The 21,615-nt window shown below is 66.9% G+C and overlaps 1 protein-coding gene across 1 annotated transcript in view; it reads left to right on the top strand.

Moving 5' to 3' along the window:
• Positions 1-20,381, top strand: part of BAHCC1 (BAH domain and coiled-coil containing 1) — a 73,675-nt gene extending 53,294 nt beyond the window's left edge. Inside the window, exons 11-27 of the mRNA XM_065415836.1 lie at positions 4,700-4,875; positions 5,590-5,726; positions 6,122-6,250; positions 10,520-10,634; positions 10,959-11,223; positions 12,360-12,506; positions 12,954-13,279; positions 13,487-13,594; positions 14,405-14,537; positions 15,046-15,160; positions 15,620-15,695; positions 16,140-16,248; positions 16,768-16,896; positions 17,120-17,293; positions 17,695-18,824; positions 19,469-19,705; positions 20,175-20,381. Coding sequence (XP_065271908.1) covers positions 4,700-4,875; positions 5,590-5,726; positions 6,122-6,250; positions 10,520-10,634; positions 10,959-11,223; positions 12,360-12,506; positions 12,954-13,279; positions 13,487-13,594; positions 14,405-14,537; positions 15,046-15,160; positions 15,620-15,695; positions 16,140-16,248; positions 16,768-16,896; positions 17,120-17,293; positions 17,695-18,824; positions 19,469-19,705; positions 20,175-20,381 — 3,713 coding nt within the window. The remainder of the gene's footprint in view (positions 1-4,699; positions 4,876-5,589; positions 5,727-6,121; positions 6,251-10,519; positions 10,635-10,958; positions 11,224-12,359; positions 12,507-12,953; positions 13,280-13,486; positions 13,595-14,404; positions 14,538-15,045; positions 15,161-15,619; positions 15,696-16,139; positions 16,249-16,767; positions 16,897-17,119; positions 17,294-17,694; positions 18,825-19,468; positions 19,706-20,174) is intronic.
• The last annotated feature ends 1,234 nt before the right edge of the window (positions 20,382-21,615 follow it).

Here is a 21,615-nt window from a genome sequence, read left to right as displayed (position 1 = left end):
ACGTTGGAGGGCAGGGAATGGGCACTGGAGTGGGAATGGGGCGTCGGAGGGCAGGGAATGGGCGTCGGAGGGCAGGGAATGGGGCATCGGAGGGCAGGGAATGGGCACTGGAGTGGGAATGGGGCGTCGGAGGGCAGGGAATGGGCACTGGAGTGGGAATGGGGCGCCGGAGGGCAGGGAATGGGGCGCCGGAGGGCAGGGAATGGGCACTGGAGTGGGAATGGGGCGTCGGAGGGCAGGGAATGGGGCGCCGGAGGGCAGGGAATGGGCACTGGAGTGGGAATGGGGCGTCGGAGGGCAGGGAATGGGGCGCCGGAGGGCAGGGAATGGGGCGTCGGAGGGAAGGGACGTCGGAGGGCAGGGAATGGGCGTCGGAGGGCAGGGAATGGGGCGTCGGAGGGCAGAGAATGGGCACCGGAGGGCAGGGAATGGGCACTGGAGTGGGAATGGGGCGTCGGAGGGCAGGGAATGGGGCGCCGGAGGGCAGGGAATGGGGCGTCGGAGGGAAGGGACGTCGGAGGGCAGGGAATGGGCGTCGGAGGGCAGGCAAGGGACGTTGGAGGGCAGGGAATGGGGCGCTGGAGGGCAGGGAATGGGCACTGGAGTGGGAATGGGGCGTCGGAGGGCAGGGAATGGGGCGTCGGAGGGAAGGGGCGTCGGAGGGCAGGGAATGGGCGTCGGAGGGCAGGGAATGGGGCGTCGGAGGGAAGGGACGTCGGAGGGCAGGGAATGGGGCGTTGGAGGGCAGGGAATGGGGCGTTGGAGGTCAGGGAATGGGGCGCTGGAGGGCAGAGAATGGGCACTGGAGTGGGAATGGGGCGTCGGAGGGCAGGGAATGGGGCGTCGGAGGGCAGGGAATGGGGCGTCGGAGGGCAGGGAATGGGGCGTTGGAGGGAAGGGACGTTGGAGGGCAGGGAATGGGCACCGGAGGGCAGGGAATGGGCACCGGAGGGCAGGGAATGGGCACTGGAGTGGGAATGGGGCGTCGGAGGGAAGGGACGTCGGAGGGCAGGGAATGGGCACCGGAGGGCAGGGAATGGGCACCGGAGGGCAGGGAATGGGCACTGGAGTGGGAATGGGGCGTCGGAGGGAAGGGACGTCGGAGGGCAGGAAATGGGGCGTCGGAGGGCAGGGAATGGGCACTGGAGTGGGAATGGGTCGTCGGAGGGAATGGGGCGTCGGAGGGCAGGGAATGGGGCGTCGGAGGGCAGGGAATGGGGCGTCGGAGGGCAGAGAATGGGCACCGGAGGGCAGGGAATGGGCACTGGAGTGGGAATGGGGCGTCGGAGGGAAGGGACGTCGGAGGGCAGGAAATGGGGCGTCGGACGGCAGGGAATGGGCACTGGAGTGGGAATGGGGCGTCGGAGGGAATGGGGCGTCGGAGGGCAGGGAATGGGGCGTCGGAGGGCAGGGAATGGGCACTGGAGTGGGAATGGGGCGTCGGAGGGCAGGGACATCGGAGGGCAGGGAATGGGGCGTCGGAGGGCAGGGAATGGGGCGTCGGAGGGCAGGGAATGGGCGTCGGAGGGAATGGGGCGTTGGAGGGCAGGGAATGGGGCGTTGGAGGGCAGGGAATGGGGTGTTGGAGGGCAGGGAATGGGGCGCTGGAGGGCAGAGAATGGGCACTGGAGTGGGAATGGGGCGTCGGAGGGCAGGGAATGGGGCGTCGGAGGGAAGGGACGTCGGAGGGCCGGGAATGGGCGTCGGAGGGCCGGGAATGGGGCGTCGGAGGGAAGGGAATGGGGCGTCGGAGGGCAGGGAATGGGCACCGGAGGGCAGGGAATGGGCACTGGAGTGGGAATGGGGCGTCGGAGGGCAGGGAATGGGGCGTCGGAGGGCAGGGAATGGGGCGTTGGAGGGAAGGGACGTTGGAGGGCAGGGAATGGGCACCGGAGGGCAGGGAATGGGCACTGGAGTGGGAATGGGGCGTCGGAGGGAAGGGACGTCGGAGGGCAGGGAATGGGCACCGGAGGGCAGGGAATGGGCACCGGAGGGCAGGGAATGGGCACTGGAGTGGGAATGGGGCGTCGGAGGGAAGGGACGTCGGAGGGCAGGAAATGGGGCGTCGGAGGGCAGGGAATGGGCACTGGAGTGGGAATGGGTCGTCGGAGGGAATGGGGCGTCGGAGGGCAGGGAATGGGGCGTCGGAGGGCAGGGAATGGGGCGTCGGAGGGCAGAGAATGGGCACCGGAGGGCAGGGAATGGGCACTGGAGTGGGAATGGGGCGTCGGAGGGAAGGGACGTCGGAGGGCAGGAAATGGGGCGTCGGACGGCAGGGAATGGGCACTGGAGTGGGAATGGGGCGTCGGAGGGAATGGGGCGTCGGAGGGCAGGGAATGGGGCGTCGGAGGGCAGGGAATGGGCACTGGAGTGGGAATGGGGCGTCGGAGGGCAGGGACATCGGAGGGCAGGGAATGGGGCGTCGGAGGGCAGGGAATGGGGCGTCGGAGGGCAGGGAATGGGCGTCGGAGGGAATGGGGCGTTGGAGGGCAGGGAATGGGGCGTTGGAGGGCAGGGAATGGGGTGTTGGAGGGCAGGGAATGGGGCGCTGGAGGGCAGAGAATGGGCACTGGAGTGGGAATGGGGCGTCGGAGGGCAGGGAATGGGGCGTCGGAGGGAAGGGACGTCGGAGGGCCGGGAATGGGCGTCGGAGGGCCGGGAATGGGGCGTCGGAGGGAAGGGAATGGGGCGTCGGAGGGCAGGGAATGGGCACCGGAGGGCAGGGAATGGGCACTGGAGTGGGAATGGGGCGTCGGAGGGCAGGGAATGGGGCGTCGGAGGGCAGGGAATGGGCACTGGAGTGGGAATGGGGCGTCGGAGGGCAGGGAATGGGGCGTCGGAGGGCAGGGAATGGGCGTCGGAGGGCAGGGACGTCGGAGGGCAGGGAATGGGGCGTTGGAGGGCAGGGAATGGGGCGTTGGAGGTCAGGGAATGGGGCGCTGGAGGGCAGAGAATGGGCACTGGAGTGGGAATGGGGCGTCGGAGGGCAGGGAATGGGGCGTCGGAGGGCAGGGAATGGGGCGTCGGAGGGAAGGGACGTTGGAGGGCAGGGAATGGGCGTCGGAGGGCAGGGAACGGGCACACTCTTGCCCTGGAGCCTGGCCAAGCGCACGGGGGCTTGGCCGCAGGGCGCAGCGCTCAGGGTGCGGGGAGCTTGCCGGGACTTTGTCTCTGGGATCGAGTTGTTTATTTCCTTAAATTCTAGAGGCAGAAAATCCCCCAACTCATTTATTCCTGCACCAAGCGGAGCCAAACCATCCGGCATCGCCCCCACTTCCCCTGCCCCCCCCCCCCCCCAGCTGTGCCTGGCCCAGCCCGGCCCTGGTCCATACAGGATTCCTGGAGAGCACAGGTGGGCCGGGCCTGGGTCACCAGATCCCCACCCCAGGGCTTTGGCCGCTACTAGCGGCTGAGGTCACTGGGGGCTCCACACCTTGACATGGCCCCCAGCCAGCCTGGCCCCGTCGTCCCGTTCACACGCCACGGGCCCTCCTCACCCGCCCTCACTGCAGGGCTATAAACAACCCCCTGCTGCGCCCTGACGGTTCTCCTGCCCCCGCAGTCCTTCGCCCAAGCAAAGTCTGTTCCTTCCATCTCTGCTCAGACGGTTACTGTTCCCAGAACCCGCAACGAAACGGAAACCACACGCAGGCATTCCTGCCCGCCGCCACTGCCACGCCATGCACACGCGCCCTCCCCCGACAAGTCAACGCCATCGCACGCCCAGCGTGCCAGGCCAGCAAACGCCTGCACACGTGTGCACGGGCCCTCTGCCACACCCACGGGCCCCTGAGCCCCCCCCAGCCACACCCATGGGATCCTGCCCCCTCCCCACCCTGCTATACCCATGGGATCCTGCCCCCTCCCCACCCAGTTGCACCCACAGGACCCTGCCCCCTCCCTACCCAGCCACACCCGCAGGACCCTGCCACCCTCCCCACCTGGTCACACCCACGGGCCCCTGAGCCCCCCCAGCCACACCCATGGGATCCTGCCCCCTCCCCACCCTGCTACACCCATGGGACCATGCCCCCTCCCCACCCGGTCATACCCACGGGCCCCTGAGCCCCCCCAGCCACACCCATGGGATCCTGCCCCCTGGAGCCTGTCCTGGATGAGGCCTGGGCTGGCTGCCCCCCACGTCCAAGCTCTCCCCCCATTCTGCCTCTCCCTCTCCCTGCCCTCTCCCTCCCATAGCCAGCCCTGACCCCTGCCTGCCATCACAAGACCTTTGGCCTGGGAAAGCTCCCCCCCCCCACCCCCCCAGTTTGCTGCCAGGACCCTCAGGCCAAGGTATTTGGTGTCCCTGTAAGTTCCCCTCCGGCTGGGTTGCTGCTCGGTATGCCAGAAATAAACAGGCGCAGAGTGCCGGGCCTGGCCTGGGGCAGGGAACTAGGCAGGGGGCAGCTGTGGGCGGGGAGGAAGGAGGAAGCTGATGCCCACGGCAGAGGTTCTGGTGCCTGGGCCCAGGGCCCATCTATACCAACTGGCTGGGCCTGCCAGGGGGTGCTGGCATTCGGGGCTGCAAAAGGCCCTCGGGGGCTGGCCCCCCCGTCTGTGCTCCTTCCCCGCTCGGTGCCGTGAGACAGGGCTGGGGGGTCGTTAGCTAATGAGCTGAGTGCCTCTGAGATGGGGGGGGCTGACCCCGCTGTGGGGCTGGGGGCAGCTCTGCCTCCCCTGACCTCTCTGCTCCCCACAGCGGAGGATGAAGACTTGGTGGCTGTTAACCTTCGGAGCCTGGCGACCATCGCTGCCCTGGTGGAGGCGGCCGGCGAGGAGAGCAGCCCACCCTGCCTCAGCCCCCTGGCGGCCCCCCTGGCCCCCCGCGCACGGGGCCTGCGACGGAAATACACCTGGACCCCCAAAACCAAACCCGTGAGTGCCAGCCTCGCCGCCCTGCCTGCGCGGTCCCCCAGCCTCCGCAGCACATGCCAGGGCCCACCCGAGCCACCCACCGGCCTGGATTCCAACCGGCAACCCCCAGGGAAAGGCCCCCGAGCCCTTCCCTGAGCCCCAGGGCCCCATGGCGGCATCTCTCGCCACTTCTGGGAGCCCCGTGCTCTCCCCCGCAGCCTCCCTTTGTCCTTGGAGCCCTGGGCCCACCAACAGTCGAAGGGCCCACCCCATGTTTAGTCTGTGGGTTGTCCAGGGCCCTGCCTGGCTCCTGCCACACCCCAGAGCTAAGCGCGTTCCCTGGCACATGGGGACTCCAGGCCGCTCCTGTCTCGCCAGGGTCACCCATCGGGCAGCTCCCCGAGGGGCCCGGATGCCTCGCCCTGTTGGGACGATGGGAACTGGAGCCGTGGGAACCTGGTGGCTGGGTGGGGTGGCCCGTTCCCGACAGATGGATCCCCCATTGCACCTGGGATCCTGGAGACAGGGGCATGCGCCCGGGCTCCTCTCCCCAGGCAGTCGAAACTGCCGCTGGCCTTGGCCCTTTGCTGGGCTCCAAAGGCCGGTTCAGACAGAGATGGGGGGCCAGGCTGGTGATGCCAACGAAGGGAGCAGCTGAGTACACGGTGCTCGGCCGCCCAGCCTGCAGGCCCTTGGCTCTCCTCCCTCACGCTGCCCCTGGGCCTGCCCCCCCAGGTCTGCCCCCTGAAGGCCGCCATTGAGCAGCTGGACACGCAGGAGGTGGAGATGCGGCTGCGGCTGGCGGAGCTGCAGCGCCGCTACAAGGAGAAGCAGCGGGAGCTGGTGAAACTGCAGCGACGGCATGACCATGAGTACGTCCCCCTCGACGCACCCCTGCCCACTGGCCTTTCGGAGCCCCCCCCACACACAGGGCATGGGGCAGGTGGCCAGTCTGTGAAAGGGGCAGGGGAGGGAGGGATGGAGTGGGGGGTAGGTGGGGGGGAACTGCCACAAAGGAAAGAGGAGGGAGCCCCCCGAGGTCTCTGCCCAGTGTCCCAGGAGGTGTCAGAGCCCCAGGGAGAACCTGTAATAGCAGCAGAAAAACAAGGCAGGTGAAAAGTCACTGGTGTGATGAGTCTGAGGCCGTTCTCAGCCTAGTTCACGCAATGAGCCAGTCAGCGGAGAAGACGCAGGAGCCCAGAGCAGAGGGCAGGTGGGGGGCGAGTTCCTGGCGTCACTCTGGTTTTGTTGTGGCTGGTGCCCGCAGGCACGACGAGAGCTCGCGGAGTCCGGCGCGGCGCGGCCCGGGGCGGCCGAGGAAACGGAAGCACTCCAGCATGCTCGGCACCCTGCGGCAGAACAACGCGCTCAGCAGGGCTGACGGCAGGAAAGTCAAGTGAGTGACGCTGCGTGTGGTGCATTGTGGGGATATGCCAGCAGCTGGGGCCCCGTCTCTGGGGGTCGCTTGGCCCCAGGAAGCCCCGTGCTCTGGCTCCAGGGGGTGTGCTGCATGCATTTGCCTTGTGGCATGGGAGGGTGGGGGCTCATTCCCCATCCCCGGTGTGGTAGCTGTGACTCAGGCTCAAGCCCACAGGGCAGAGTGGCACGCCGAGCGCTGGGACTGTAAACCTGCAGCCCCCTGCACTTGGCAGGCCGATTACAGGAGCGTGTCCTGGTGTCCTTCCTCTCCTTCCTGCTTCTGCGTGGCACTGCCCGCCTCACGGCTCCTCTGCCCCAGAACCGGCAGCATTTCGGGGGCAGGAGACGCAGTCCCCGTGTGTGCAATCGGATGGAAATGGGGCTGGAGAAAGGACTGGCTGGCTGCGCTCCCTCCCCAGCCCATCGCCGAGCGGAGCGGTTCCGACGTGCCTGCACTGTTCCGGGGAGCCCCCCCCCAAAGGGGAAGGCAGCATTGCATAAAAGCCTCTTTATCTGTGCTGTATAAAGTCATTGGTCACGCTGCAGTGCTGTTCATTGCTGCTGGCGCTTTATTATTATCCATTAGCCGCCCGGCGCAGTCATTCTCGCACTCACGGGCCCTGTATAATTGTCCTTCTCTGCTACAAATTGCCTCTCCCGGCAGGCCCATTTGCATAAATCCTCCGAGCTAGTCCAAACATGATTGGAGTGTGTGTGCGCAGTGCATCAATCCTGATGATTTGGTAATAATAGTTAAATCTGTACTAAATGGTTCCTTCAATTAAGACAGAGGGAAAAAATTAATCTCGAGGTTTTATGTCACAAAACATTAGCAAATGGAGTGAAGGTTAGAGTTAAAAAAAAAAAAAAAAAAGCAGTTAGTGTTGGCTTAGGGTTGCAACGTGGCTCGACCATATGGCTGGTGGGAATTCTCCTGGGCTATTGGGACAACTGGTTTTGCTCCCTCCCCCCAGTCCAGGGGAAAGAGGAGAAACCTCCCCCACCCCCATCCGCAAAGCTCTGCAGCTCTCAGCAAAGCAGCCCGCTGAATACAGGGCCGGCTCCCTGGGACGAGACACCCCGCACTGCCCTCCACTGCCCGTAGCAGGTCTGTCTCCTCTAGTGACTGGAGAAAAGGGCTTCCGGGCTCCTCCACAGACGCCTGGGCTGAGCACGACCGCCCTCCTGCCAGGGCTGCCCGAGCTGCCAGCTCTCTGGTGGGGAAGGAGGGGCAGAAAATGCCCTGGTGGGGCCCAGGCCAGGGGACTGGCATACCTGGAAATCCCTTCCCCACTCCAGATCTGGCCACTTCCCTCCCCTGGTGCATGGGCCAGAGTCACTGGAGCTTCTGCGTCCCTGGTGTTGCTGATAAAGGACCCAACAAGAACCTCAGGTGGATCCATGCCATTTACCCGGGCAGTGGCCAGACTAAGGCGTGTTCCTGCTGTTCGTGTGCACGTGCAATCATGCAGCCACACTCGTGCACGCGTGTGCTCATGCACATACTTTCCTCCACAGATGCAGCCACACAGACCGGCACACTCACGTACGTGTGCGCCAATGCATACCCATGCACACGCTCATCCTCGCACGGACACGTCTGTGCTCCAGTACACACACAAATGCACAATCACACAGCCCTCCACTTGGCCTGACCCGCCCACTGCACACAGCCTCGCCCCACGTTCATGCACCCACACACGGCCTTGCGGCGAGCTCCCTGTGCTCACACCCCTGCACCCATCATGCTGACACACACGCTGCTTGTGACCCTGTGTGCACGCACATCTTTGCACATGCCCTGGCCCCGCACCCCAGGAAATCTGCCTCTGCAGGCTGTGAGCCCACAGCCCCACACGCAGGCCCTGCCCCTCCCCGTGCGCCACATGCGGCATCTTGGCCACAGCCATGCGGCAAAGGCTCCTCCAGCAGCTGCAGCTCTGGCCCTTTGGCCGCCATCCTATCACTAACATTCCTGCCTCCTCAAGCTCCCCAAGGGCGCGGAGCTGGCTGAGCGGAGACGCCTCCCAAAGCCGGACACTCCCCTGGAGCAAAGCTGTGGCCTTGGGGCGTGGAATCTCCTTGCAGGGCCCCGTTCCTCCCTGGCTGGCCCAAGGGCCCCGGCCAGTGACTTGGGGAGCTGGGAACCTCCCTGCCTCCCCTCCTGGCTCTCTGGTTAGCCGGAGATTCCCTCCCTGCCGCCCGGAGCTGACGCTGGGTGCCAGGGTCGCCCAAGGGCACCGGGTCGAAAGGTCGAGTGAAAGCGTCAGGCCCCGCCAGAGGGGTGTGAACAGGAGCTGCCTTGCAGGTGCAGGGCCGGGGGACAGCCTCGGACCCCAGCCTGGAGCGCCAGGGCAGGGGAGCAAAGTCAGCTTCCCTGGACCTTGGGCACGGAGGGGCTCCGGGCGCCAGGCCTTGGGGCAGCGAGATGCCCTGGTTCGGGGTGGGCAGCAGCGCTGGGAAGGAATGAACAGGGAGGGTAAATGAGCCCCCTTCAGGGAGCCCGGGGTGGGGGGGGCATTCTCCCTGTGGGGTGGCTGCTCCAGCGAGCGCCCAGATGCACGGGCAGTGCCCGCAGAGCCGCAGGCAGGGCTGTGGAACTGGCAGGGCGGGCGCTGGTGTTGTGTCCCGCTGATTGCACAGTGGGGATGGGGGCCGTGGCTGGTTCTGGCACTCTGACCCACAGCGTCTCTGTGCGCCGCTCCCCGAGGTGCTGTGATCGGAGTGCTGGGGTGGGGACCCCCCTCTCCCATCCCCCACCCCCTTGGGCCCAGCTGCCGCTCCCAGGCCCTGCCTGGTTTTTTCTGCACTCTAATGACTAAAGCAATTAGTCAGTAATAAATGCCCCCAGCCCCAGGAGGGCAGCACCTGTGCATCTCCCACAGTCTGGGGGGGGGGGGTGTCTCCCCATCTCCCCCACTCACCAGTGGCAGCACTGACATCCTCTCGGACGGGACAGGCCAGCCCCATGTGGGAGCTGCCTTTCCCCTGCCAGCCCCGTGCCCATAAAGCGCCCTGACAGCTGGGGATGGCGATTCATTTTTGGTGAAAGAGGCGATTGTCCGTGGAGCGGGTCCGTTCCCCCCCCGTATTAATTAGCTCCAGCAGCAGCCGCCTCGCGGGCTCTCTGGAGGAATGTGGCAGGAAGGCACGGAAAGCCCAGGAATGTCCCAGGGAGAGGACACCCCCCCCCCCGCCCCCACAAGGGAGCAGATGCGGGGTGGGTGGGGGGGTGGATCTGGCCTGCCCCAGCTGTGGCCTCATTGTGTTCATTGTTGGGTGGGGAGATCCCAACGCAGCCCATCCCCCCCATAATACACCTGCCAGGGAAGGAAGGGGGCGCAGGGCCGGTGTCAGGGAGGCATTGTCTGTGCAGCCTCTACCCCCAAGGATCTCAAAGCACCACAATGGATTTTGCCTCCTAGTTCCCCTCTAGGGGTGCAGAGAAGTCTCAATGCCCCCATTTTATACAGTGGGAAACTGAGGCACAGGGCGATCTGGCGACTTGCCCCCAGTCACATCGCTGGGACAAGAACCCAGCCCCAGGCTGGGGTGGGAGTTCGGAGCTGCTCTGGTTCTCTGCTCCAGCATGGACCTGGCTCATGCCCACCTGTTTGTCACGAGCCTTGGCTCCATAGAACATGGCTCTGGGCAAAGGGGCCGGGTGGGGGCAAGATCCCTTCCCAGCCCCCCTAGACTGCCCGGTGCCAGGTGCAGTTCACAGGGCCCCGGGCTCAGTGGCTATGGGGGAGTGCTTGGGAGAGTGCTTGGCTGGGGGGGGGTCAGGCTCTGGCAGTGGGGCTGACATCAGGGTGGAGGCTGGCAGCAGGCTGGGATTCCTGGGGCAGCTGGGTGGGCGGCAGGACAGGGTTCCTGGGGTGGGGCTGGTGGCGGGGCGGGGCTGACGGCGGGGCGGGGTTCCTGGGGTGGGGCTGACGGCGGGGCGGGGCTGACGGCGGGGCGGGGTTCCTGGGGTGGGGCTGGTGGCGGGGTGGGGCTGACGGCGGGGCGGGGTTCCTGGGGTGGGGCTGGTGGCGGGGTGGGGCTGACGGCGGGGCAGGGTTCCTGGGGTGGGGCTGGTGGCGGGGTGGGGCTGACGGCGGGGCGGGGTTCCTGGCAGGCTGGGGCTGATGGCGGGGCGGGCAGGCTGGTGGCAGGACTGGATTCCCGGCACCCCGGGACAAGGCCCGCGTCTCCGCGGCTCTGCATGCCCGGTGCACTGAAGGCCGCTCTCCCCCGCTCATAGGGCCGTGAAGACCAGCCTGTCCCTCCTGTGCGCGGAGCTGCGGAGCGACGGCGAGCCCAAGAAGAAGCGGAGCAGGATTGCCGAGGCGGCCTACAGCAGCCTCAAGGGCGCCCAGGTGAGTGCCTGTGCCGGGAATGGCCCCGCCGGGTTGGCTGGGGGAGGCTGGACACTGGGTGAGGGCGCTGGGCACGGTGCCCAGGGGTCTCTGGGGGGTCTTGGCTGTTCCACACATGGGGCCCTGCCTGGGCGGCCCCATTCCCCGACAGCCCCAGCCGGGAGGAGCGAGGATGCGGGTCGTAATGAACTCAGCAGCACGGCTGGGAATCCCAGCTCCTCTTCTGGCAATGGGGGACGGGCGAAGCCATTGCTGTGGGGCCGGGCGGCAGGGCAGAGTGCGCTGGGTGGCTGCTCAGGGCTGTGCTGTCTCCGGCCCACGCAGGACAAGGTGCGGTGCAAGAAAAGCGCTGCCAAGGCAGCTCACAAGGTCTCCCAGCTGAAGCAGAAAGTGAAGAGCAAAGGGCTCCCAGCCGGCATCAGCCCCTTCCGCAGGAAAGAACCCAGCCCCGGCAGCCGGATCCAGAAGAAACTCTCCAGGGCCAAGAGCACCAAAGCCGCGGCCTCCACCAAGTACCCGCAGCCGGACCCGGCCAGCCGGGAGACTTCTCACTTCAAAGCCACGCCCAGCCCGGGGGCAGCCGGTGCAGGTACGGGAGTGGGAGAGGGCACGGGCCAAGGGTTCGGGGCCACTGCACGGTCAGGTCCCACTGGCACCCGGCCCTAGGGCTGCCCCCCCTTCATACTGCTGCAGGGAGGCCCTGGGCACGACTCTCCGCTCCACGGGGGAGGGAAGGGGCATCTGTCCCTGGGCACAGGGCAGCTGGCAGGGCAGGGCTGCCTTGGCAGCGAGAGGTTCCTGGCTGCTGCTGCTCTGCCGGGCTCCCTGGGGTGCCGGCTCTGATTGAGGGGCAGGGGGCTCCCTGGGGCTGGGGGCCGTGCACAGGGATGAGCGCTATCTGCAGCTACTGGGGGAGAGGAAGGGAGGCCGACAGATGGAGAAAGCTCTGTGGGACGAGGAATTTAAAAATAGCTCTGTCTGCCTGGCCCAGGGCTGGTTCCCGAAGCCCCGGGGGCGACCCCGCAGCTGCCGGGCAGGGTTATTGGGCAGCCAGGCCCTGACACAAGACTGGGAAAAAGCCTCAGCTTCCTCTCCCCAAAAGCCCTTTGGTCCGGCAGAACAAAGAGAGGGGCCCGCCTGGGCAGGATGCAGGAAGGAGGAAGCCGGAGCAGGAAGCGCTTGCTGCGAAGGAGCAGGAGGTGCCATCCCCAGGGAGCGCCCTCCCCGTGCCCCGGGTGAAGGGCAGAGAAGTGGGAAGGGCAGATAAGACGAGGAAATCCAAGGCTCTTTGTGCCGGCCCTGGTGGTGTCTGGCTGCAGCAAACCTCTCCCGGGTGCCCAGCCCTGCCCAGCATGGCTCTGCTCCTGGCGGGAGGGGTCCTGCCTGCCGACTGGCCACCGGGCTGGGGCCAGAGAAAGGGGATCCCAGCCCTGCACCCTACCCTTCTGGGGGTATCCCCAGGCGAGCCCCAGGATGGCATCCAGAGACCCCCCCCAGCCACTCTCAGGCTATGACATGGGGACATGCTAAGTCCCCTGCGGCTGCCCAGCGGGTCCCTCCCTGATCCCAGGGCCGGGCAGGGCAGTGTGGGGAGAGGGGGCTGGGTAAGTACAGGCCCCCCTGCACCCATGTGCTCTCCGGCCGGCGCTGAGCCTCACACCCGCCATTGCAGCCCCACCTCCCCCGTCTCTTCCTCACCCCTCCCGGCCTGGCCTCCCCCTGCAGATGCAGACTACGAGAGCGAGGACGGTGCCGCCCTGTCGCCTGACGAGACCCTGCCCCCCGCCGTGGTCGGGCCCTCCCCATCCTCGGTGGTGAAGATGGAGGCCAATCAGAAGGCGAAGAAGAAAAAGGAAAGGCAGGGGTTGCTAGGTAACGGGAAAGGCAGGCCGGGGGTACCAGGGATTGGCAGGTGCCAGGCGCAGGGAGCACAGGGCAGGGGGCCCCTGGCACAGACCCCCCTGAGCAGGGGGCAGGCCATGGAGGCAGAGCTGCCTTTGCTCGGAGCTGGGGCAGCACGCTGGAGGGGCTCACGCTGGCACAGTCCAGCTCTACCCAGCGCCGGCCCCGTCGGCCCACCTCGAGAGGCAGCGAGCGAAGCCAGATGCTTTGCTCAGCGGGTGCCCTGATGGAAACTTGTGGCCAGCTGGCCATGGTTCAGAGTCAGTGCAGGGAGAGCACCCCCTGCCGGTGCCCCAGGACGCTGGCCCACATGCCAGCACGGGGCCCCTGCTCCTTGGCGGGCTCAGGACGGGCACAGGCTGGCAGTCGCCAGGACCCCTGGCCTAAGCAGCCCGTCCCTCCCCTCTCTCCCTGCAGGGCCTTGTCGAATCTCCAGCCCAGAGGGCGAAGTCAAGATCAAGCGGCGCCCAGGGAAGCCTGGCGCAGGGAAGCTGGAGAAAGTGCCCGCCAAGAGGAAGACGGGGGCCTGCGAGGGGACCGCCAAGAAGAAGCTGAAGGGGAATCCCAAGGAGAGCCTGCGGCAGCTGGTGCAATCCGGCGCGGGCAGCCTGGCAGCCAGCAACAGCCCCTTCCCCGGCACCGACGCCAGACAGTTCACACCCAGGGAGGATGGGGCCAAGATTTCCAGCGAGCGCCTGAAGAAAGCCACGCGCAAGAGCAAGGTGCTGCAGTCGGCCCTGCGGGTGAGTGCTGGGGGGCAGGGGCTCCCGTAGGTGGGGGGGCCGGGGGTGCTGAGTGTGGAGAGGCTGGGGGCGCACAGGTGGGGGGCGTGTTGCATGGTGCAGGGCAGAGGGCTGTGGGTGTGCTTGGGGGTGTCTGGGCCACAGCCATGCACTGTCAGTGTGCTAACCCCTGTTGTCTCCTCCCCCCCCCCCCCCCCCCCCCGACAGCGGAAGAACGGGGCGCTGGCCCTGGCCCTCTCGCCCAGGAATGCTAAAACCATCCTCAGCAAAGGCAAGAAGCTGGGCAAGGTGAAGAGCAAGGTGGCCACCAAACAGGTAAGGTAGCCTCGCAGCCCTGCCCCCGCCCCTGCTGCAGCAACCCCTCCCCCACCTCCGCCAGCCCTGCCCCCGCCCCCTGCAACCCCTCCCCCACCTCCGCCAGCCCTGCCCCCACCTCTGCCAGCCCTGCCCCTGCCCCCACCCCCACTTCAGCAACCCCTCCCCCACCTCCGCCAGCCCTGCCCCCACCTCTGCCAGCCCTGCCCCCACCCCCACTTCGGCAACCCCTCCCCCAACTCTGCCATCTATCCCCCCTCCACGCATGGCCCCTAGTCTGTGGCATAGGAGCCCAGCCCTGAACCACATCCTGCCCAACCTGTCACGGTTGGGAAGAGACGCTGAGGCCAGCTGCTAGCTCCGGAGCACATCGGCCTGCGGCCCCCTGACTAATCACCAGCCACCCGTCCAGGGATAAGGGGCTGCTCAGAGACCTGTGGGCGGAGAGCCATCTGGAGAGACCAAGGCCGCGCACGGGGGGGCTGGAATCCTGGCCAGGGCTGTCTGTGGCCCTTCGGGGGGACTGGTGGTTGGGAGGAGTAGCAGGAATCTGTCCGTGGCGGGGCAGGGGGAAGCCCCTTGGGGCCATTCCTCCCTCCAGATGCTCCCAGGCTTCCCCCGGGCCCCCAAGAGGTTCGCTCCCCCAGGCTGGCCGGGCTGCAGGCAGAGCCGACCTCCCCGCTGGTGCTGTGGGGAGAGACCCAGGTTCAAGGCCTGGCCAGCGGCTGGGGGCTGGGTGAGGGGCTCCCTGGCGGCCCCCGGACCACAAGGGGGTGGCTGCTCACTGCCTCCCGCACTCTGTCCCCACAGTGCAAGGGGCGGGCGGTCAGTAAGCTGCTGGAGAGCTTCACCGTGGAGGACGACTTCGAGTTTGATGACAACAGCAGCTTCTCAGAAGAGGAGGAGAGCCCTCGGCTGGGGGCTGAGCAGGGCGCAGCCCACGGTGAGCTCTGCTCCCCGGGCAGAACCCAGGGCTGCCAGGCCGCTGGGGGATGGGACGAATGGACACAGCTCAGGAGGGTCTAGGGCAGAGGAGTTGGTGCTAAGGCACCCGAGTCAGGACTCCTGGGTCCACGCCTGGCTTTGTGTGTGACTGCCCCGTTCTGTGCCTCAGCTTCCCCAGGGGGCTCTCCAGAGTGGGGCTGTGGGGCTCAATCCAGTCACGTCTTGCAGCGCTCTGGGATCCCTGGAGCGAGGTGGGGCCACAGAGTGGCGGGGCGGGATCCCGGGGGGCACAGCGCACCCCATGGCTCGTTTCAGCGCTCTGTAACGAGAGCCAGCATCCTGTATGCAGCCCCCAGAAGCCAGTGAGCAGGCTCCGGATCCCGAAGCCACGGGAGGGGCTATGAAGCATGTGAGTGCCCCATGGTGCGGCTTGCCTTGCAGGCACGGTGTGGGCAGGGGGGCAGGCGCTGGCCCCTGGGGGACTCATGCCCCGTCTTCTCCCCCAGCGCACTCCTGTACTATCCGCAAGGAGGACCTGCGGGACGGCCTGCGCGTGCTCATCCCCAAGGAGGACAGTCTGCTGTACGCCGGCAGCGTCAAGACCCTGCAGCCTCCGGACATGTAAGGGCCACTCTGGTGTGGGGGAGAGACGGGGGGGGCGGGGGGACCCACAAGGAAGGAGACGGACAGATGGACAGACAACCCCTGCACGGGAGGGGCTACCGTGATGCCTCTCGCCCGCCAGGGTGGGTCGCCCTCTAGGCCCCTTTGGATTTTCCCAGCCGTTCTCCCCCGGAGAGGCCAGTGAAAGCGATGGTTCTCTGGGAACGCTCTTGGGATGCGAAATGGGTCCTGTCTCTGCCCATCCCCCTGCACCCTTGCCCTTCCCCCTCATGGCAGCGCTGGGCTGCAGGCCCTGGGGTTACCAGGCCTGGCCCTGCAGAGCCACGCACTGGGCTCTGGGCCTCTCGGGCCGGACGTCCCACCTTCCCCCTTCTGGGCGAGCTCCGAAAGCAGAGGCGAGCCTCTTCCTCCTGCCGCGCTGGCCTGACCCCTTTGTTCGCTGACTCCCCCCTGCAGCTACAGCGTTGTGATCGAGGGGGAGAGAGGGAACCGCCAGCGGATCTACTCCCTGGAGCAGCTCCTGCAGGAAGCCGTGAGTGCTCTGCTCACCCTGGGTAAACACAGAGCTTGGCCCGGAGCCCCGGGGAGGGAAACAACCTGCCTCAGACAATCGGAAGGTCCCGGCCATCTGTGCAGGGCGGGCAGGGCAGCCTTCAAAGCGCGGGCAGGAAGGGAGGGGTTGGCAAGCGCCCGACCAAGGCAAACAAGGGCAAGCGCGCACAATGTTCTGGGGCCAGCGTGGGGACGGGAGCCAGGCCAGGCCAGCTTCACAGCACCCCGGGCAGCGGCTGGAGCACACCAGAACCCCACTGGTTCCCCGCCCTGTGTGCACTTCCCAGGCAGAGCTCCCCCCACGTGGGTGCGACAGACACCCCCCATCCTTTGGCGGGGGGGGGGGCGGGGGAGGTTGTCCCCAAGCAGAGGCCCCAGCCCTGCCGAGGAGCCTCTGGTGATCCATGCTCTTGTCTCCTTCCAGGTGCTGGACATCAGACCCCAGTCCAGCCACCACCTCCCGCCAGGCGCCAGGGTGTGCGCGTACTGGAGCCAGAAATCCCGCTGCCTCTACCCGGGCAACGTGGTGCGAGGTGAGGAGCCTGCAGGGTGCAGGCCGGGGTAGGAGCCGTTCGGGTGATTCGGGCCCCGGGGCAGCGCGAGCACCCTTGGGCTGCAGAACTGAGGCTGGTGCTCAGGTACCAGGCAGGGGTCCCCAGGCAGGGGCAGCGAGAGGAGAGGGTAGCAGGGCTGGCACCTCCCTGGCACACAGCTGGGAGCTCAGCTCTGCCCGGGACACGGCCCTGCTGAGAGGCCTGGGCAGACTGGGGCTGTACGGAGGGGCGCGCAGAGTGAGTGCAGGGCGGGGGGAGCTGGGGATGGGCCTGGCTGGAGGAGGACTCTCATTCTGCCGCATGCGCATGTGACTGTGGCCCAGAGATGCCCCTGCCATCAGCGCGTCCCTGCCCCGGCGTGCTGGCTCTGGCGCAGCCTCACCTGCTCAGGGCCTTGTCCTCAGGGACGCACTGTGCTGGCAGTGGGGTGGCCCCCTCACTCGCCCAGCGCTGGGGCTCCCCCTCCCCTCTGCGCGCACTGACAGCACGTCCCCCCAGGGCCCTCCAGCGACGAGGAGGAGGAGGAGGAGGACCTGGACTCGGTGGTGGTGGAGTTTGACGACGGGGACACAGGCCACATCTCGGTATCCAACATCCGCCTGCTGCCCCCGGACTACCAGATCCAGTGTGAGCCGCCCGGCTGGGCCCCGGGAGGGGCGGGGGGCTGTGGGGAGCCCTGCAGAGAGGCACAGGTTGTGTGTGCAGGGCCAGGGGCCAGAGTACTGGCCTCGCACTGCCGGGGGGCCGGGCAGGGACTCAGCCAGGTCTCCCTGCCCCTGGGGCCTGGGCCGGCCCATCTGGCTACGGGCACGAGTCTCCTCCCCAGCCCTGACGCTTGCTGTGGTTACAGGCACGGAGCCCTCCCCTGCCCTGCTGGTATCCAGCACATGCCGACGGACGAAGCGGTCCTCCAGCGACGCCCCCCCGCCCAGCGAGGCGGTCCCCAGCCTGTGTGTGGATGGGCGTGACAGCGCCGAGCCAGCCAAGAACGCCAGCAAGAAGGCCACTAGCAAAGAGAAAGCCGGTAGGTAGAGCCAGGGGCTGGGAATGAGCCTCCCAATAGGCAAGGGCCCCTCACCTGCTCCGCTACAGCCAACCAGCAGAGCTAGGCCCTTCCCTGGAGGGAAAACTCCATAGGGGGCTGGGACTGGCCTAGCAGGGAGCTGCGGGTCGGGAGGGAGGGGCACCAGCAGAGCTGGGGTGGTGGAGCCCAGGGCTGGCCTCATGCTCCTCTCCAGCCAGCGCATTTGTCCCCGACTTGAGAGCTGAATTGGCACAGCCAGGCCTGGGGACCCGTGTGTGCGGGGCTCGGTGCTGGGGGGGCACGGTTGGGACGCTCTGGCTGTGGATCGGGAGCCTGGCAGAGCCCGGAGCTGTTCTCACCCACAGCCATTGGCCTGACCCGGCTGTTTCCCTCCCCGACAGGTAAAGCCGATGTGCTGGCCCTGGGTGCCAAGGCGCTGCCGCCGGCTGATCACTTCCTGGGCCGGCGTGGCAGCCCCCTGCTGAGCTGGTCGGCGGTGGCCCAGGCCAAGCGGAAGGCGGCCAGCAAGAACCCAGCCGTGCTGCAGAACCTCTTCCAGTTCAACGGCAGCAGCAAGAAACTGCGGGCCAAAGAGGCCCTCTTCCCCATGCACAGCGTGGCCGCCCCCGTCTTCGGCAACGGCTTCGGTTCTGACTCCTTCAGCAGGATCGCCAGCTCCTACGCCTCCTTCGGCGCCGGCGCTGGCCTGGTGCTGCCCAGCCCCCAGAAGCTCCTGCGGGCCAAGAAGGTGGAGAGGCTGGAGGCGGAGGTGGGCAAGGGGGGCAGGAGGAAGTCGGGCAGCGAGTACCTGGTCAAGCTGGACCACGAGGGCGTGACGTCCCCCAAGAACAAGAACTGCAAGGCCCTGTTGATGAGCGACAAGGGCTTTGGGCCCAAGCTGGAGAGGCCCCTGCCCAGCCATGGCTACGCCCACCCAGCTCTGGTGGGCAAGGACAAAAAGGGGCGGGCCCCCATACACCAGCTGCCCATGGGGCTGGCGCTGCGCAAGTACTCGGGCCAGGCCGACTACGCCTTGAACTGTGACAGCGACTGCCACAGCTCCTACTCCGACGAGGACGAGGAGACTGGTGGGCTAGGCGCCAACGTGCCCTCGCGCTTCATGACGCGCCTCTCGGTCTCCTCCTCCTCCTCCGGCTCCTCCACCTCCTCCTCCTCCGGCTCCATCTCCACCTCCAGCCTGTGCTCCTCGGACAACGAGGACTCCTCCTACAGCTCCGACGACGAGGACTCCACCCTGCTGCTGCAGACCTGCCTCACCCACCCCGTGCCCACCCTGCTGGCACAGTCCCAGGCCCTGCGTTCCAAGAGCAGCGCCCCGCAGAGGTGCTACATCGCCAAGGCCGCCGCCGCCAGCGCCAAGGCCAAGCTGAAGCGCAAGGAGGCCCTGAGCTTCTCCAAAGCCAAAGAGTTCTCCCGGAGGCAGCGGCTGCCGTCGGTGGAAAATCGGCCAAAGATCTCCGCTTTCCTGCCAGCGCGGCAGCTCTGGAAGTGGTCGGGGAACCCCACACAGGTACGTCCAGCCCCGCCTCCGGGTACATCTGGCCACGCCCCCGGGTACATGTGGCCCTGCCCCCGGGTACATCTGGCCATGCCCCTGGCTATATCTGCCTCCCCCTCCCAGTACATCTGGCCCCACCCCTGGAAGCATCTGGCTCCGCCCCCGGGGGAGTCTCAAGGGCAGGGCCGGTAGAGGCCTCCCATGTGATTGTCCCTGGCTTGTTAGCTTGGTGCGGAGGGGAGGCTGTTGGGCACTGCCAGCAGATGGGATGAGGGGCAGGGCGCGCCCCTAACAGGGATGTCTTGGGTCAGGGAGCTGCTGGAACAGGCCGGCACCTCCACAAGCAGACCCCTGCCATGGAGGCGCAGTCACTGCCCGAGGGGGCACCGGCTTGGCACACCGAGGCGTCTCCCCCAGCCCATTCCCTCCATGGTTTGCAGTTCTTGGTCCCCCCATTAGCTCCTCCCCACCCCCTGTCCTTCTGGGAGCCCATGGACTCACTGAGGGGGCCTGGAGCCGCTGCATCGCTACCAGCCCCCCAATCCCACCAGGGCAGCCGTGCTGCTGTTATTGGCACCTCATCCCAGTGCCCGGGATGCCCGTGTGGGGCGGGAGGGTCGCGAGCTGGGGCCTGACTGCGTCTCCACCCCCCACAGAGAAGGGGCATGAAGGGCAAGGCCCGGAAGCTGTTCTACAAAGCCATCGTGCGGGGCAAGGAGACGCTGCGCATTGGCGACTGCGCCGTGTTCCTCTCGGCCGGCCGGCCCAACCTGCCCTACATCGGGCGCATCGAGAGCATGTGGGAGTCGTGGGGCAGCAACATGGTGGTGAAGGTGAAGTGGTTCTACCACCCCGAGGAGACCAAGCTGGGCAAGCGGCAGAGTGACGGCAAGGTGAGGGGGTGGGCGGCTGGGCACGGACCGTGGATGGGAGCAGACGGGTGCGGGACAGGGGTGGCTGGGCGGATGAGCATGGGATGGGGCGCTGAGTGGACAGACCTGGGATGGGGGTGACAGGCGTGAGATGGGGGTTGCTAGGCAGATGGGCACAGGATGGGGGCACTGGGTGGAGGGGCACAAGATGGGGGTACTGGGCAGCTGGGCACGGGACGGTGCATTGGGCTGCCGGGCGTGGGATGGGGCACTGGGCAGACGGACACAAAATGGGGGTTGCTGGGCGGACGGGCACAGGACGGGGCACTGGGCAGCCAGGCACGAGATGGCCCCTCCCAAGCCCCCCGGGAGAACCCAAGGGCTGCGCTCAGAACAGGATGGCCACGGAGCTCCCAGCATGCCGGGCAGGGTCCAGTGGCTGAAGCCCCTGGGGCCTGCAGGGGACCCTCACCTTGCCCTCTGCCCACAGAACGCGCTGTACCAGTCGTGCCACGAGGACGAGAACGACGTGCAGACCATCTCGCACAAGTGCCAGGTGGTGGGGCGGGAGCACTACGAGCAACTGACCAGGAGCAAGAAGTACCAGGACCGCCAGGACCTCTATTACCTAGCGGGGACCTACGACCCCACGACGGGCCGGCTGGTGACTGCCGACGGCGTCCCCATCCTGTGCTGACCCCGCCAGGGGCGAGCCAACCACCCCCCGGCCACCCACCGGCAAACACGCAGGGGAAAGGAGCCGGGAACCGGGGCCAGGAATGGCCGAGCACCCTGGGGCCTTTTGCCCCCCTTTCTGGGTGGGCTGGCCGACGAAGGGCTGCGCTGACATCGGGGGAGCTCCCCCAGCAGCACCACCTCTGCCCGTTGGAGCCAGGCCCGGTAATTATGCAAACCCCGCCCAGCCGCACAATCCCGGCGGCTCCCGTGGAGCAGCGGCCCGGATCCCGGCCGCGGGGCAGAGCCAGCCTGGCTTGCCGGAGACCCGCACACAGAGCTCTCCTTCCCGTTGGCAGGCGCGGAGAGATTTGAATTCAAGCCATACTGTCCCTAGTACCTCGGACTGTTTGCCAGCAGGTAAAGCAGAAATCAGGTGTATTATTCTATTTATTTCTCATGTAAATATTGTATTTCTTCCGGGAAGTTTTATGGAAACAGAGAAACCGACAGACAAACGGGGGGGGGAAGGGGGGGGGTTTGCAATGCACTGTTTGCCCTCAGCCTGGCTGAGGCTGAGGACAGCTGGGGTTTTCTGTACATAGGGAGGGAGCAGGGAGGGCCCCTGGCGTGCTCACCCCGCTGACGGGACCGCACCCGCCTGGCCGGCTGTGTAATATAGACCCCCCGGGGCGCGCTCCCTCAGTCCTTCGGTGTATTATTATTATTATTATTCTGATGCTAGTGACCCCGGCTTTCTGTCGGGGGGCACGTGCCCTGGGGCGGGAACAGAGAGAGAGTATATATATTATTATAAACTAGGGCAGGGAGCACACAGCCAGAGCCAGCTTCCCTCGGGAACCAAACACGCCCGCCACGCACAGACCTGCCGCTCCTGCATGCACCCACGCCCCACACAAGCAGGAGACAGGGCCGGGCTGGCGTCTCCCTGTGGCTCCCAGCCGTGCCAGGACCCCGGGTAAAGGACATGGGTGGATGTGTGCAGATGGGGGAAGAGGGGGGGCATTCGCATGTGGACGTGGACACGTGGAGAAGTGGGCACGCAGGGGGTGGGTACGCGGAGGGGTGCACAGGCGCTGAAAGGACAAAGTGCAGGGGTGCCCGACAGCACCGCACCCCCTCCCAGCTGGGGCCGGGCAGCCCCAACCCTCTTTTCTGAATCCCATTAATCCATTAAACCAAACTAACCCAGACCCTCTCAGGAGAGGACGCAGGGGCCCGGCTGGAGCCAGCGC

This window comes from Emys orbicularis, chromosome 13, assembly GCF_028017835.1.
Source record: "Emys orbicularis isolate rEmyOrb1 chromosome 13, rEmyOrb1.hap1, whole genome shotgun sequence".
Taxonomy (NCBI): domain Eukaryota; kingdom Metazoa; phylum Chordata; order Testudines; family Emydidae; genus Emys; species Emys orbicularis.
The sequence above is the reverse complement of the archived record's forward strand: the minus strand, read 5'-3'. Positions and strand labels throughout refer to the sequence as shown.